This window comes from Haplochromis burtoni, unplaced genomic scaffold (genome assembly GCF_018398535.1).
Source record: "Haplochromis burtoni strain Fernald_Lab_line unplaced genomic scaffold, NCSU_Asbu1 Contig_72, whole genome shotgun sequence".
NCBI classification, from domain to species: Eukaryota; Metazoa; Chordata; class Actinopteri; order Cichliformes; family Cichlidae; genus Haplochromis; species Haplochromis burtoni.
This window is the reverse complement of record NW_024582433.1, coordinates 1,892,319-1,907,184: the sequence shown is the minus strand read 5'-3', so window position 1 is coordinate 1,907,184 and position 14,866 is coordinate 1,892,319. Positions and strand designations below refer to the sequence as shown.

The 14,866-nt window shown below is 38.4% G+C and overlaps 1 protein-coding gene across 1 annotated transcript in view; it reads right to left on the bottom strand.

Moving 5' to 3' along the window:
* Nucleotides 1–14,866, bottom strand: part of pappaa (pregnancy-associated plasma protein A, pappalysin 1a) — a 105,611-nt gene that overhangs the window by 77,039 nt on the left and 13,706 nt on the right. Inside the window, exons 3-6 of the mRNA XM_042221727.1 lie at nt 10,981–11,126; nt 10,369–10,662; nt 9,834–10,026; nt 9,332–9,595 (exon numbers count right to left, since the gene is read on the bottom strand). Coding sequence (XP_042077661.1) covers nt 9,332–9,595; nt 9,834–10,026; nt 10,369–10,662; nt 10,981–11,126 — 897 coding nt within the window. The remainder of the gene's footprint in view (nt 1–9,331; nt 9,596–9,833; nt 10,027–10,368; nt 10,663–10,980; nt 11,127–14,866) is intronic.

Genomic DNA, 14,866 nt, shown 5'->3' with positions numbered 1-14,866 from the left:
CACACACACACACACACACACACACACACACACACACACACACACACACACGTAGGCAACACAAAAACTTTAAATAATTCACAAGCTTATGTTGACCATACAGCTATGGGTGATTATTAAACACTCATGCAGACACATAATGATGAATTCAAATACACTATTGTACAGAACTATTTTAAGATAACCGAACAGGTAAATTTAAACTAAATATTAAAAAAGATTGCTGACAGATTTTTATTTTTTATTTTTTTTAATCGCATCAACAATCTTTTTGGTGTATCTGCAGTGCTTGCAACATCAAGGTTGAGGTGAAACTGAGAGTTCATTGTGAGTCCATCTGCAGAGGAAAGGCAGAGCTGAGGTGTGTACCTTCTGAGAGGGGCCCTGTGCAGGGTTCTCACTTCAGCGCAGTCATTACAACCTCTAACAGTCACACTCCAGCCATATTTGGAGTCCACACACAGCTAACTTGGATTATCCCAAGTGACGTACACTAACATTCATCAAGCACTTTTAGAAGCCAGCAAGCGGCAGACACTATGTTCTCCCTCAATTTCCTTTTGTGCATTTCCAAGCTGGCAACCAAAGAAGCCATTTGCTAACCTCATTTCTGGGCACCATGCAAAATTCCAGTGTTTAATCAAGTGAAGACTGAATATGGTTTCCAAGCCACATTATCTCAACACATTTATTATTGTACTGTAAGTGTGTGTGTGTGGCCAGTGTGGAGGTGAATTAAAGAAAAGAGAAAGAGAGTAAGAAATAGAGAAGAGAGGGAGAAAAGTGGGAGGCTGGAAGAGAATGAACTAAGGTACTCCAAGAGGTTGGCTTTGCTCGGCTCATGTAATCCCGGCTTTCTGGGTAAATTTTCATTGAGTTTGCAAGGAAAGGAGCTGTAGCCACTGAAAATATTTTGTAATGTCAGCTGTTATGGTGGGCCCCACTCCTGCTCTGGCACAGGAATTATGTGGTTGAAGATTTAAGAGGAGAAAGAGTAGAGGTGCCATTGTGTAACCCAAGGCAGTATAAACTGTTTTTTGTTTTGTTTTTAAAGTTGATTGGCAGCACCCTTGTTTGTTTTGGGGTTTTAAAAATGAATTTAATGTAGCTTTATATGCAAATGACGTTTCCACATTCAAATTTTACACATTCCAAGAAATTGGTGCCATTTGGATTCTTGTAACAAGGTTTTGTTTTGGGTAAAATGGGTTAGTGCTTGTTATTTTTTGTTTTCGCTGCAGTTTTTGTTCCCCTTCTGTTAAAAATTTGAATTTGTCACATCCCTTTTTACAACCCCAACTCTGAAAGAAGGAATGGGATAATTTGCAAGAAAATTTGTGTAAAAAATATTTGTGCTATTCACAGTAGTAGATACAAAACATGTCAAATGTTTAGACAGAAAAATACCACCACCCCTCATTATGAATTTAACGGCAGCAGCACATCGCAAATAAGTAGAGACAGTGTTTACCACCATTTCTTTTATTTAACAGGAGCGCATAAACATGTGGGAGCTGGGGAGACTTTTAGGAGACAAATGTTGTTCTTGGCTGTTCTTGTCTCAGTCCTGGGTCATTTTTTATCATATTTTGTTTGGTGACACATTGGTTTAGCATTGTCTTGCTGAAAGAAGTCGTGATCTGAATGACAACATTTTTTACGAAACCTATATATACCTTTCAGCACTGATGGGGCCTTTTCATATGTCCAAAGTCACTAAATACAAGCTCATACCTTCAGAGATGGTGGCTTTTGAACTGAGTAGTGGTAACAAGCGAGATGGTCTCTCAACTCTTCAGTCAAATTTCAATTTGTTTGACCACAAAACAATTTTCCACTTTGACCCAGAGAAGAAAGTAGCATTTCTGGATCATGTTCACACATGGCGTCTTCTTTGCATCATAGTGCTTTAATCCCAGTTCCAGTTAGCACAGCGAACTGTGTTCACAGATAAGGATTTGTGGAACTGTTCCTGAGCGATTCTGTGACTTCAATGATAGAATCATGTCTGTTTTTTAATGCAGTCCTGCTTAATAGCCACCAGGCCTGGGGGCATCCAATATTTGATTTCCAGTCTTGTCCAAAGGCGTACTAAGATTTCTCCAGATTATCAAGTTTTTATTATGAGATTATGTACTCTAGATGATGAGCTATCCATAGACCTCACAGTTTAAATTGAGGATTATTATTTTGAAATTGTCATATAATTTGTAACTGCAGTTTTTGTGCAGATTAGTGAACCTCTGCTCATCTTCACCTCTAAGAAGCTCTGGCATTCTAACATGCTCTTATTATACCCAATAATGTCACTGAGGTGTTGCCAATTAACCTAATTTGCTGCAAAATGTTCCTCCAGCTGTTTCTTTTTAGTGCCACTTACTTTTCCAATCTTTTGTTACCCCATCATCAAATTAAAAATGAGCTAATATTTTTCATGAAACAGTAAAATGTCTTAGTTTATCTCTGTGGATGTGTTTTGTATTTTATATAGTGTAAAATGTGAGATTTGAAAATTGCTGCATTCTGTTTTTATTTACATTTTACACAAAGTCCCAGCTTCTTGAGATTTGGGGTGATGGAAGTTCCCTGATTGTTCTCATTAAGAAATGACTCATGAAGTAGCATACTTTCAGTTGAAATGCAAGGCCTTCCCCGAAAAAGACATGTGGATGTGAGCATATGCTGCTCTAAAAGCTGTTTACTGTGTGCAGAACTGATGAACTGATGATTATAACTTTGGCATAGGTATGAATGTCTGTTGTCTCTGGCAGAACCTTGTCTTTGACCCAATGGCAGCTGGCAGCCAAATATTTTTCAGTAATTGTTGAGCTAGGTTAAACTTTTTTTGCTGGACAACCCTGCATATTTCCTCCATTTGTGTTACTCCAATACTTCTTTTTTTGTTGTTGTCTGGTTGATATGAGGAGAGATTTATATTTTTACCAAATGTATTTTTTATTTCTTTCTGCTAATCAAGCAAATCCTTCGTTTGGAGGTTTATGCTTAACTTTAAGACTATTACACTCTGTGAGGCTTGCTTGCACTCCATACTGTACAGTAATGCCACTGTTTTGCACATGTCTCAACTCTGTATATTTTTATATATTTTATTTATTGTTTACTCTATTTAATTTGTAAAATATGTGTACACACACACACACACACACGTAGAAAAATATTTAGTATACACATCCAACACACACACACACACACACACACACACACACGTAGAAAAATATTTAGTATACACATCCAGAAATGCATATACTATTATATATTGTACATATATTTATTAGTTTCAGATGTAGCCATTCTTGTATTTTGCTTGTTTACATTATTGTATTTTGCACAACTCTGTTGCTTGTGAAGCTCGCACACAAGAATTTCACTCACATGTGCTGTACCAATGTACCTGCACATGTGATGTGACAATAAAAGTGATTTGATTTGAATTGATTTGATAATTCCACTTTAAACTTTATTTAATAACTGTCTGTTAAATGCATCCTAAAGGCTCCCCGTCAACAAAAATGGAATTCCTGACTCGGCAATGACACTGGCCAGAAAACTGCGGCTGAAACATTTTGCTCTTTTCAAGTCAGGACAATTAATACTGGCTGTAATCGGTGAAGTACAACTCTAGGATAGATGTTGGTTACAATCATACTGATCCAGAAAAAGTCCATAGAGCTGGATGAATAAACAGACAGGGATATGTCCGGGCATGCACACTTTATGCTTTCTAAGAAGTGTCTGGCTCTGGCTTTCACTATCGATGACTCACTGTCACACTGCTACACACTTCCTCACTTAGAAGGCAGACGTCAACCCCCCTCCCCTCCAATGCTTTTGCCCTGACACATACAAACAGAGAGACACTTTGCAGACACACAGACTCACTTATACAGGCAATGGGCACTCTTGTCTTGAAAATATATATCAAATCAGGTAGCATTTACAAGCCTTTTTTTTTTAATTTTAAGTTATTTTGGTGCACAGTGAAGGAGCTAACTACTATAACTCAAATAGTTATACCATAAGAAAATGTTACAAAATTTACAAGGGACTTTATGCTCTCTGTACATTAAAGTCACTGTAAATTTGGGGTGAATGTGTTAGAATTAAATAGATTTTTTTAGCTGAAGCAGCAAATGTGTCCTTTGATTGTGACAGAATGACCAATGTGCTGTGTTTGATCCTGGCAGGATGGATGACAATAATCTCATCCTTTGATATATTGTTTTGTGCTCTGTAGTGTCAATTTGACAGCAGTAATGAAAGACAAGTGATAAATTACATGTGTAGAAGCTATCAAAGTGTCAAGAAAGACTACCAATATCATCAGCTCTGTTCACTTCATTCCTCTCGTTTAATTCCCAATGAATCCATCCATTTATCAAACCATCCATTTCAGATGTACTTATTCCATCCAACTGTTTTCTTCCGTTTATCTAAATCAGGGGTGCTGGAGGGGCTGGAGCCTCTCCCGGGTGCCATAAGGCAGGATAAGGGGTCCTGAATAGGCCGCCAGTCTGTCACAGGGCTAACACAAAGAGACAGACAACCATTCATGCTCTCATTCACACCTAAAATTTAGCATCTCAAATTAACCTAATGAGCGTGTATATAGAGTGTGGGAGGAAGCCAAAGTACCCAGAGAGACACCAAACGGGCACAGGGAGATCATGCAAACTCCACGACAAAAGGCCCGATACTTGGCCGGTGGACTCAGGCCCAGGACCTTCTTGCTGTGAGGTGGCAGTGCTAATCACCATTCTGCTTGCTGTTTTTCTTTGTTTGTTTGTTTGTTGTTGTATTGTTGTTTGAGCCTAATGCAAAATAGCAGTCTATGCTTATACTGTCAGGCAGACAAATCTTTAAAAACTCTTTTAGTGAGGTGTCTGCAATCTCTGATTTTTCACAGATGCTTGCTGTTTAGTTTAAAGGATTAAATCCATAGATATTTAGAGAAAATAATGTTTGTGCTACAGATTGCAAGTGAAACACTGCAAAGTAAAGCAAAATACAGTTGTCAAACATACACATCCTGAACCTTTTCGCTTGCATCGTGCAGTACTGTTTTCAATCAGTCCTCCTTCACTCATGTCACCAACCACATGCAATTCTCTTAACTATCTTGGGTGGTTTCGATCCCACCCAATCTCTCTTACCCACTCCTGGAATCCATATCCATGTGTTTTTGCCTTCCCCCCCCCATTATTGCTTTTTTACTTCAGCCAAATTTCTCCAGGGCTTAGAGTAGTAAAGATTTATGAGAAGCATTCTGGCTCACCCTGGCCATGCTAGTGTTTCCCAGTCAAGTAGTATAAGGAGGAAGACATTGAAGAACAGGTGCCATGTATGTTTGCATTCACGTCAATGCGCCCATCTTCCAAAACAGGAATTTTTGCCAGTAATCTAACTATAATAATCTTAAAGCAAGTAATTTAATGTCTAGCATTCTAATGACAGAACGTGACTACTGATCACATTTGCAACATTATAGAGGGACAGCAGCTGCAGTATTCTGTGTATCCAGTGAGAAGCTGGCCCGAGCAGAGTTAAGAGAGAACCAAACAAAGACCCTTTCCAAGAGGGAAAAAACAGTTTAAACACACATCATATTAGACAAGCCCAGACTTGCCTCTGGTTCACACACTATAACCAGTGTAAAGGCAAGGTTCAGCAGCTGCTGTTCAGCATCCACACATACTGACACATGATTCAGAATTTTAATCATCTTTGATTAGGATTCATTTCTAGCCTTGTGTTGTGGTTTGACTGTTACCGCAGGTATGACTTTATTATTTATATTTATTGTCACTGATGTGTACGTGAATGTAAAAGTTGAATTTATTTATTTTTATATAAGAGTCTGCTGTATAAACACTCAGCAGATGCTTTATAAGGTACACCCTATGGACCTAACAAAGGTACATGGGATGTACACATCCTATTGCTGCACCTGTTGGATTGACATCTGGTGACTGTGGTGGTCATTTCAGTACACTGAACTCCTTGTGATGTTCAAGAAACCAGTTTGAGATGATTTGGTCTTTGTGACATCATGCACTGTCCTGTTGGAAGCAACCATCAGAGGATGGGTGCACTGTGGTCATAAAGGGATGGATATGGTCAGCAACAATATTTAGGTGAACTGTGGGATTTAAAATTTTTTTAGTTGATGAGCAAAGTGTGTCAACAAAATATCTCCCAGACCATTACACCAACAGTAGCACCCTGAACTGGATGGATCTATGCTTTCATGTTGTTTATGCCAACATCCAAATATCACAGCAGAAATTCAGACTCATCAGATCAGGGGATGTTTATTCAACTTTCTGTTGTCCAATTTTGTGCAAACTATAGTAGATTCAGTTTCCTGTTCTTACCTGATAAGCACAGCAGTGTGTGGTCTTCTGCTGCTGTAGCCCATCTGCTTCAAGGTTTGACATGTTATGCATTCCAGAGACGCTTCTCTGCATGCCTTCTTTGTATTACGTGGTTTTCTGAGGGGCTGTTGCCTTCCTATCTGCTCAAAGGACTTTGACCTCTGCCATTTTTGTTACTCACTGGTTATTTTCATTTTTTCAGCTCATTCTGTGTAAACCCTAGAAGTGGCTGTGCAGGAAAATCCAAATAGATCAGCAGTTTCTAAATTTCCTTTTTTTTAAAAATGAAGGATTATATAATTTATACATAGGTATTTCATGAATATGTGCATTCCTGTCATTTTGTAGGTTAGGGGTTAAGCTCATATTTAAATAACTGCTTAAATAAACGTTTGTTGTAAAATGTAAATCCTAGTAATTCTATATATTTGATCACATCAATAACATTTTTGTGAAATTAAATTTAAAATTGAATTTGAAAAAATTCAGTATTAAACAGTGCTTATAGTGCTTCATATGAGAGATAAATAAACATATATTCAATTTAAACTAAAATAAAGCACAGTAGAGACAAGTATAGATCCAAAGAAAACCTGTCCAAAACAATCAAAACCTTGCCAGCCTCTTAAATTGTAAGGCCTAATAATGACTGGATAATAGATCTCGGTCACAGAAGCTGCAGGGTTGCCCGTCCCTGTTATGGATTCTGGGCTGGTTCTGCACAACCTTATTAGTAATTATGGTTTTTCCCAGTTGCTAAGATCCTTTTTTCTGAAACCGTCCCCTCTTTTCTGAAAACTGTAAACACAAAACCCAATTTTCAAACAACATTAACAAAACCTCTGACTCTACTGGCAAAAACCAAACAATCACATCAAAACAATTTTATCTGTGCCCAAAACCGCACAAAGTTTTCAGACGACAGAAAAGTCAAAAAAATAATAACACTACAGAGCATTCCTTAAACACTACAGCAAAAACAAAAAGATGAGACATTTTTTGTGAGTAAATTATAGGCATGTAAATCTCATACTATACATTTCAGGCTGTCCATTGTATGTACACAAACATGGTCATTCCCAATTGCCAAGTTTTCATCTGAAATTGTTGTTCTCGATCTCCCATTTCCTCCTTTGCGCCTCACATTGTTTCGATTTATTGTTGGTATCAACCGTCAGCTCATTCTTGCTGGCTGCGCACTCTGTGCTGGCATTTGTTGGTTAACATCAGCAACAAGCCATTGTGTTTAAGAAGTGACATCTGTTTTGCAGTTGTGTTTAACATCTGCCTCCTGTAGTTAGGATTATACATCACAAGTGAATAACTGTTCGAAATGTGTTTTAGTGAGTGTGAATATGTTTAGAGATTTGCAATGAGAGCGAATGAGATCCTGCAAATTGCGCTTAACTAAGCGAAAACTAATTAAGCCAAACAGTCCAAATTGGTAAATGAACTGTGCTCACATAGTGCTTTTCTACTTTGAGCATTTAAAGCACTTTCTTACAAGAAGGCTCATTCACCTATCCACACACACACACTTTTTTCTGTGCCCAACCAGCTTTAACCAAATGTTCACACACTCACACTTTGATGCATTGCAGGCAACTCGAGGTTCAGTATCTTGCCCAAGAGTGCTTTGCCATCCAGACTAAGGGGGCCATGTTTTTATTCTATTCTGTTTTGTGTAGACAAGTTGGCAAAATATAACTTTCGAAGATAAAGTCAATAACACTACAAAACATTATTATTACTATTATTATTACTATAGTTATTTTTAGGGGTGCTATGATGAAATTTAGAGATGCCTGAGCACCCATGAAAAGGTTTAAACGCCCTTGTGAGTGAGTCATTGCAACATCTTGATTTCTTTTCTTTTTCAGCCGTTCTGTAGTACATTTGCTGGAGCGCTCTTGCTCTTTGTTCTGTTGCATGACCCTGTTCCAGCCAAGCTTTAGCAATAAGACAGATGGCCTGACTCTAGAATACTTCATGGTCATGGTCAACTCAATAATTACAAGGCCCCCAAGTCCTTTGGCTGGACAAATCATCTCCCTTTCACCGCCATGCTTCACAGCTGGTGTAAGGTGTTTGTTCTGATATTCTATGTTTGTTTTTTATTAAACTTGTTGCTCTGCTTTATGGCCAAATGCCTCCACTTTGGTCTCATCTGCCCAATGGACATTGTGCCTAAGAGTCTAATTGTGCTGTTGTGAGTTTTACATTTAAGATGCTAACTGAGGTCTGTGGATGTACCTCTTGGGTTTTATTGCAGTTTCTCTAATCATTACACTGTCTTCAACAAGCAGTTGATAAGGTGCACCTAACAAAGTGGTCGCTGAGTGTTTATATTATTTCAAATGTTTATTGCACTTTTAGCTGCACTTAGTTACATGCATGCATAATATCCAAAGTATGTTTGATGCTGCCACTGCCAGGACAACAGTGAGATCAGAGGTACACAGATGGGACAGCAACTATTTTTAAATCTTAAATACTTCATCTCTGCTGCCTTATTTATGTCCCAGTCCAATTCCTCTTCTTTCAATTCAGCACCAGGGCAAGACTAGAAAAGGGAAAGACAAGGCTCCTCTCAGTAGAGCATTAGCGCTAACATGTGATCTTTGACCTTGGTTTTGGGCCTGAACCTGCATATGGGAATTGTGGTACCATACAGCACCATCCATTGGGAAACGACCTCCTTGATCCTTCCATGTTGTCCCACGGCCCAAGTGTTATGAATCCAGTGAGTCATTTGCATAGTTTAGGGTTGAGTCAGTCACCAAAGGTTTGTGCATGTTGGGGTACTGACTCACACAAATTAAACAAACAAACAAGCAACAAAAAGTTACCTCAAATTGTGTTATGGTACTGTAAACTGTGGATGTGGTGTGGTTTTTATATGAAAAATTGCTTTTAGAAGAAAGAGGTCAAAAAATCAAGAAAGTGACAGATGTCTGAATGACATCAAAGATGTGTTTCTTTGATGTAACAAAGATGTGTTACACTTCCACAGCAAAAGCCAGACTAGACTGGGAAAATTCAGTGTCAAAAAGAAGTCAAGTATAAAGTACTGTACTGTACCTTCAGCCTCTCGAGGGGACCAGTGACCAGATGGATCACATGGTCGTGGAGAAGACGAGTTTGATGCATACTGTAGTAGGACTCTCCCTTCAGTGCATTTGTCACACACTGATCCCACTTCTCTAGGAAACCAACAGGCAGTACAGCAACCAACTTAGATACATACCAAATACACGTCATTTATACGCAATAAACAAACACAAGAAGTGACAAGACAATTGTAACAATGTTAAGCTTATTAAGCCCTTTAGATTTGGACTCACTTTCAAGTATGTAACTGTGTAAACAAGATATTTAGTATTAAATTCCCATCACAATACATGGATGTATCAGAACTATAACCTATCTAGTTCATCTCACCTGTCATAAAACTGTCCGGAAATTGGTGGAAACCATTCCAGGGTGATGGAATTATGATGCTGCTCAACCACCTGAGGAGCCATTGGCACCAGAGGAGGTTTGGAAGCAGGCTGCCAGGTCTGATAGATGAGGTCCAGGTAGCAGTGCATCCTAGCCACCTGGTTCATTGTGAAAGAGTCTGTACAAGCATCATCTGCAGAAAAAAGAGGTAGTTAATCAGTGTGAGGATACAATTTGAGATTGATCATCGTGCAGGTCCATTTTCTATGAATAGAACAAGCTACTTTAACAAGTTACAAGATAATTTATGAGCATTTTCCCTTTAAATAACTTTTTAAAATTCTTTAGCACATTATGAGTGCCATGAAAGATTCGCTAATGCTGAGATTCCCTAATACTTTTTCCACACACTATGCACACAGACTCAAAAAGTTCTCTGCGACAATTTCTATACATTAGCTGTGACACACAAAAAGGGTAACTATAAAGTTTTCCTCTGGTAAGTAGCTCAACACATGCAGAGGCCCAGTCTCACCTGCATAACTCATGTAATTGTTAAACGGTGTATGCGTGAAATGACGGATGCCACAAGTATCATTGCCTGGTTCAGGATCGCTGCAGCCTTTGTATTTGGAAGTGGGTTTGGTGTCTGCACACAAGTCCCCAGTCTCCATTGAGGGCTCAGTCTCCAAGCACGCATCATTGCATGATTCAGTCTCGGACACACCTCGAAACACGTGGTAAAGGCCGAGGCTATGACCAATCTCATGGACCATTGTGTCAGTGTGACCAAATGTGCCGTAGAAGGAAGGATTCAGCACAATTCCACCTGGAAAAACACAGTGAAAGAAGTCACTCGCACTCAATCACACACCACACAAATGCCTTTTCCTAATGTAGTGTAAAGTAATTGTGGCACAGGGGTATGATTCAGACAATACATTATTCATGGGCCTCCTCAGCTTCATTATCACCTTCTTCCCTGTTAGAGCTGTGATGAAGACAGAAACTGCTTGGGGCTTGAACTGTAATTACTCCAAATCAACAATCTGGGCTGCCAAAGAAGTTGAAGGTGATGTGTGCCTGTACTTATGTAACTGCATGTGAGTTTGCATGCATGCATTTATTTATGCGCTTTGTCTTTTACCCAAGTGTGTGAGGGCTTCTTTGTCCCAGGGCCATGTGGCAACCCCTGCCAGATCTTCATCAGAAGAATTGGCAAAGAAAACATTCAGGTGAGTTGAGCCATCCAACTGCAAAATCTCTTTGATCTCTTTCATATCCAAATAGGCTCTGTGGAAAAAAACCCAAAACAACACAAACACAGTATTTCACATTAAGTTAATGGCTTAACAATTAAGACAGTCATTTCCAGATTTCACCAAGTCCAAAACAAAAAAAAAGAAAAAGAAAAGAAAAAACACTGTTCCTAGCCAAAAGAGCTTATGCAGTGTCATCATTCACGAAACCAGAACTCAGATTTAGGTCCCTAATGAACTAAAATATTTATTTAATGTGCTGGCAGTTGCAAGGACCTTGAAACCAAAAGAATGAAGTTCCAAGAAGAATAAATGATCTTGTTGAAGCCAGCTAGTGTTTTAAACCATGTGTACAAATTAATAAGGACGTAATAAAATGCATCTTCTTCAGCTGGTTAGGGGTGAAGAATGTTTTTCTTCCTCCATCCAAAATGAATGTTGACTACAAACTATCTGGCACTGCCAACAAGTACTTACAAAACAATAAAATTATGTTTTACTTTCTTTCACCAGTGACTGTACACCAGGAGAGGGTTGAGAAGGTTTTTAAATATAATTATATTATTATAATCACTGTAAATCAAGTTGCCATTAGTCTGATTTACACTGAACTAATTTCAGGCTTTAAGGCTCATTTACATTTTTGTGGTGGAAGGGAGAGTACAGACCATGTTGTTGACGTTATCATTTAGAAAGTACAATAAACCGTATAATAATCCCAAATGTGCAATTATTGACAGAGTTTGACTGGAACTACAGTGCATGCTAAGAGTCACTATGATGTTTTTCTTTTTGTGTGCATGACAGTGTTTTATGTTGAAGGACGAATCAAGTAATAGCCAGTTCTGAAACATGGTTCTGGCACCTTATAATTTCAACATACAAGCCACATATACTTTACTGCTGAAAGTCAAATTAGACACTTGATATTGTTTCAGTTCTTTGAGGTTTGTGGACATTTGTTTACTCACAGCTCTACTAAGATCCCGCCACAACATTTCTGTTGGGTTGAAGTCTAGACTTTGACTGGGTCTTTGCAACAGCTTCTTGAGATCATTGGCCCATAATTCCCAAATTCAGCCAAACTTGATCCTTTAGACACATGACCTTAAAAGGGTTCATGACTGAGTTAATGGCTGCAAGGTCCTGTGACTGCAAAACAAGCCTAAATTATTACCCCTCCACCACCGTGCTTGACAATTGGTGCGAGTTGTTTGTGCTGATATGTTCTGTTTGTTTTTTGTGGCACTTTGCCTAATGGCAAAAACTATTCCACTTTGGGTTCATCTGTCTTGTGGGTTGATGAAACTTGGCAAACTTAAGCTGTGCTATCTCATTCCTTTTGTAGAGAAGAGGTTTTCCTGTGTCGACCCTTCCAACCAAGCCATACTTGTTAAGCCTTTCTATCAGAAGGTTTTACCATGTTAACTGAGGCCTGTAGAGTCTGAGATGTAGCTCTTGTTTTCTTTTTTTGTATTTTGGCTCGTTTGTGGGACTTCTTGACTCTTCCTGAGATGATTGTGATAGCCCAGGCCACCAGACCTCCAAAACTCCTGTTTTTATTATTTGATTAGTAGCAATTGGCTTCTACCCTTTTAGTTCTTACAGAATCTTGTGGGTGTGCTTGGTTTTTCAAAAAACTACTGGGTCCTGGGAAAACTTTTTTCCTTTTTTTTCCACATGATTGCACTCCAAAGTTGTAAATATATGTATATTGTGATAAATATTTGAAATATGAAAGCCTTTTTCTTTGAATGTCTATAAATACCAACATTTTTATACAATGCATGAGAAAATTTTACTCTACCCTTTTGTATTAAGAAAAAATATTATAATTTATATGATGGATTCTTAGCATGCTCATAGAATGAAATAATGTCCTACAACAAGATGTTCTATTCACTGCATCATGAGTTTTCTACCGAGAATCTGAGACCAGTCTGACTCATTTATGTCAGCCTGACATTTGAATTAATTGTTTAGGTATTCCGATGTCTCCCTTCTCAAGGCATAATCTTCTGTCTCAGGCTCTGTGAGCATTAACGGTAGTACAAATGAGTGCAATCACTCAACACAATGAGATATCTTTCCAGCAGTGAAACTGTCATTCATTTTATGAACACGTCAAGCACAGTTTTCTCTATGAGCCTGGCTGGTGGTCCTGGCAAACAGCATCAACAAGCTCAGTCATCTCTTGGAAGAGTCAGTAATTTGTTGCATATGCTGAAATGATAGTTTATTCTTTCCCTTTGGCTTAGGGAGACTTTTGAAATAGATATTCAGTGGATGTATAAACAAGAGTTTATCAGAAACAAAACAAGACCCAAGTCATACTATGGCAAATTAGATCTGTAGATGTTTTGACCCATTTTGTGTGACCCTTTTGCCTGCCTTTTATTTTGCGTTCACATTTTGCATGTCCTCATAAGATTAAGTGAACTGAGGCTAAACCTGACTCTCCTCCAGTAAATAAAAATAAATTGATTTCATTCACTGTTCTTCTTCTGTGGTCACTTGTAGAGGGCAAAAGGCAAAATGCACCCTGGAGACCCGGCTGCCAGTCAATCACATGATTAGCTCAGGAAGACATATCCACACCTACAACCACTTTAAACTTTGGATTGTGGGAGGACACCCACATAGGCAAACTCCTCAGAGAAAGGAGAAACAAAACAGGAGGTCCAAATTTAAATGCTATTCACTTTGCTTTAATTCAGTGTCATTTTAATCATAGACTTCCCTGAGCACGTTGGATTTTATTAACTTAGTACATGAAAAGTGTAAATTGTTTTTAAAATTTGTTGAATCGATTCCAGCACCAACTTTTCGTGCATGCAAATCAATTTGTAAAAGTTTTTTTTTTTCACTACAGTTCATATTACATTTGTCCCACTTAAGGGAACTGAGGTAAATATATAGATAAAAGGAAAATCTTCAAAGACTCATACCTTTGTGAAGTGTAATCCTGGACTGAGCTATTTATATTTACTCTCCCACTCAATACATGAAATGGGTGAGTATGTTTTGAATTGCTATGAAGTAAGGTGGTGCATAGTTCCACTGAATGCATGCACCTGATTTGATTACTTTACTATGCCAGCTGAAGTAAGTCACCAGAGGTTATCACAAACAAGTGTCACAAACTACAGCTGTTTAATTAAGTGAACGATCCTGTAATCATTTAAAAGTGGAGGTGTCAGATTTGATATCTTCATGTTTCAGATGAATTACAGTGTTTTGTTTGGTTGCACCAATAGGCGTAGCTGCATGGGCATTTTAGCATTAGAAAAAATATGTCTTTGCATGCTGTTTTTCCTATTTATGGTATCAGGTACTTTAAATTGTAATTCAGAATCAGAATCAGAATACTTTATTGATCCCTGGGGGAAATTATTTAATTGTGTGTGTTTTGAAACAGGGTCTTTTTCCTATCTTCTAGAGATCTTCTGAGTTAGACATCTTATGCAACTCGGTGCATTTTAGCATGTATACATGGTCAAGACGACCTGCTGAAGTTCAGTCAGAATGGGGAAGAGAGGTGATTTACAAGACTTTTGGACGCCAGATGAGCTGGTCTGAGTATTTCACAAGCTGCTGATCTACTGGGATTTTCCCATACAACCATCTGTAGTTTTCACAGAAAATGATCGGAAAAAGAGAAAATATCTTCAGTGAAAATGCCTTGTTGATGCCAGGGGTCAGGGGGAAATGGCCAGGCTGCTTGAAACCAACAGAAAGAAAACAATAACTCAAATCGTCACTGGATTGAACTAC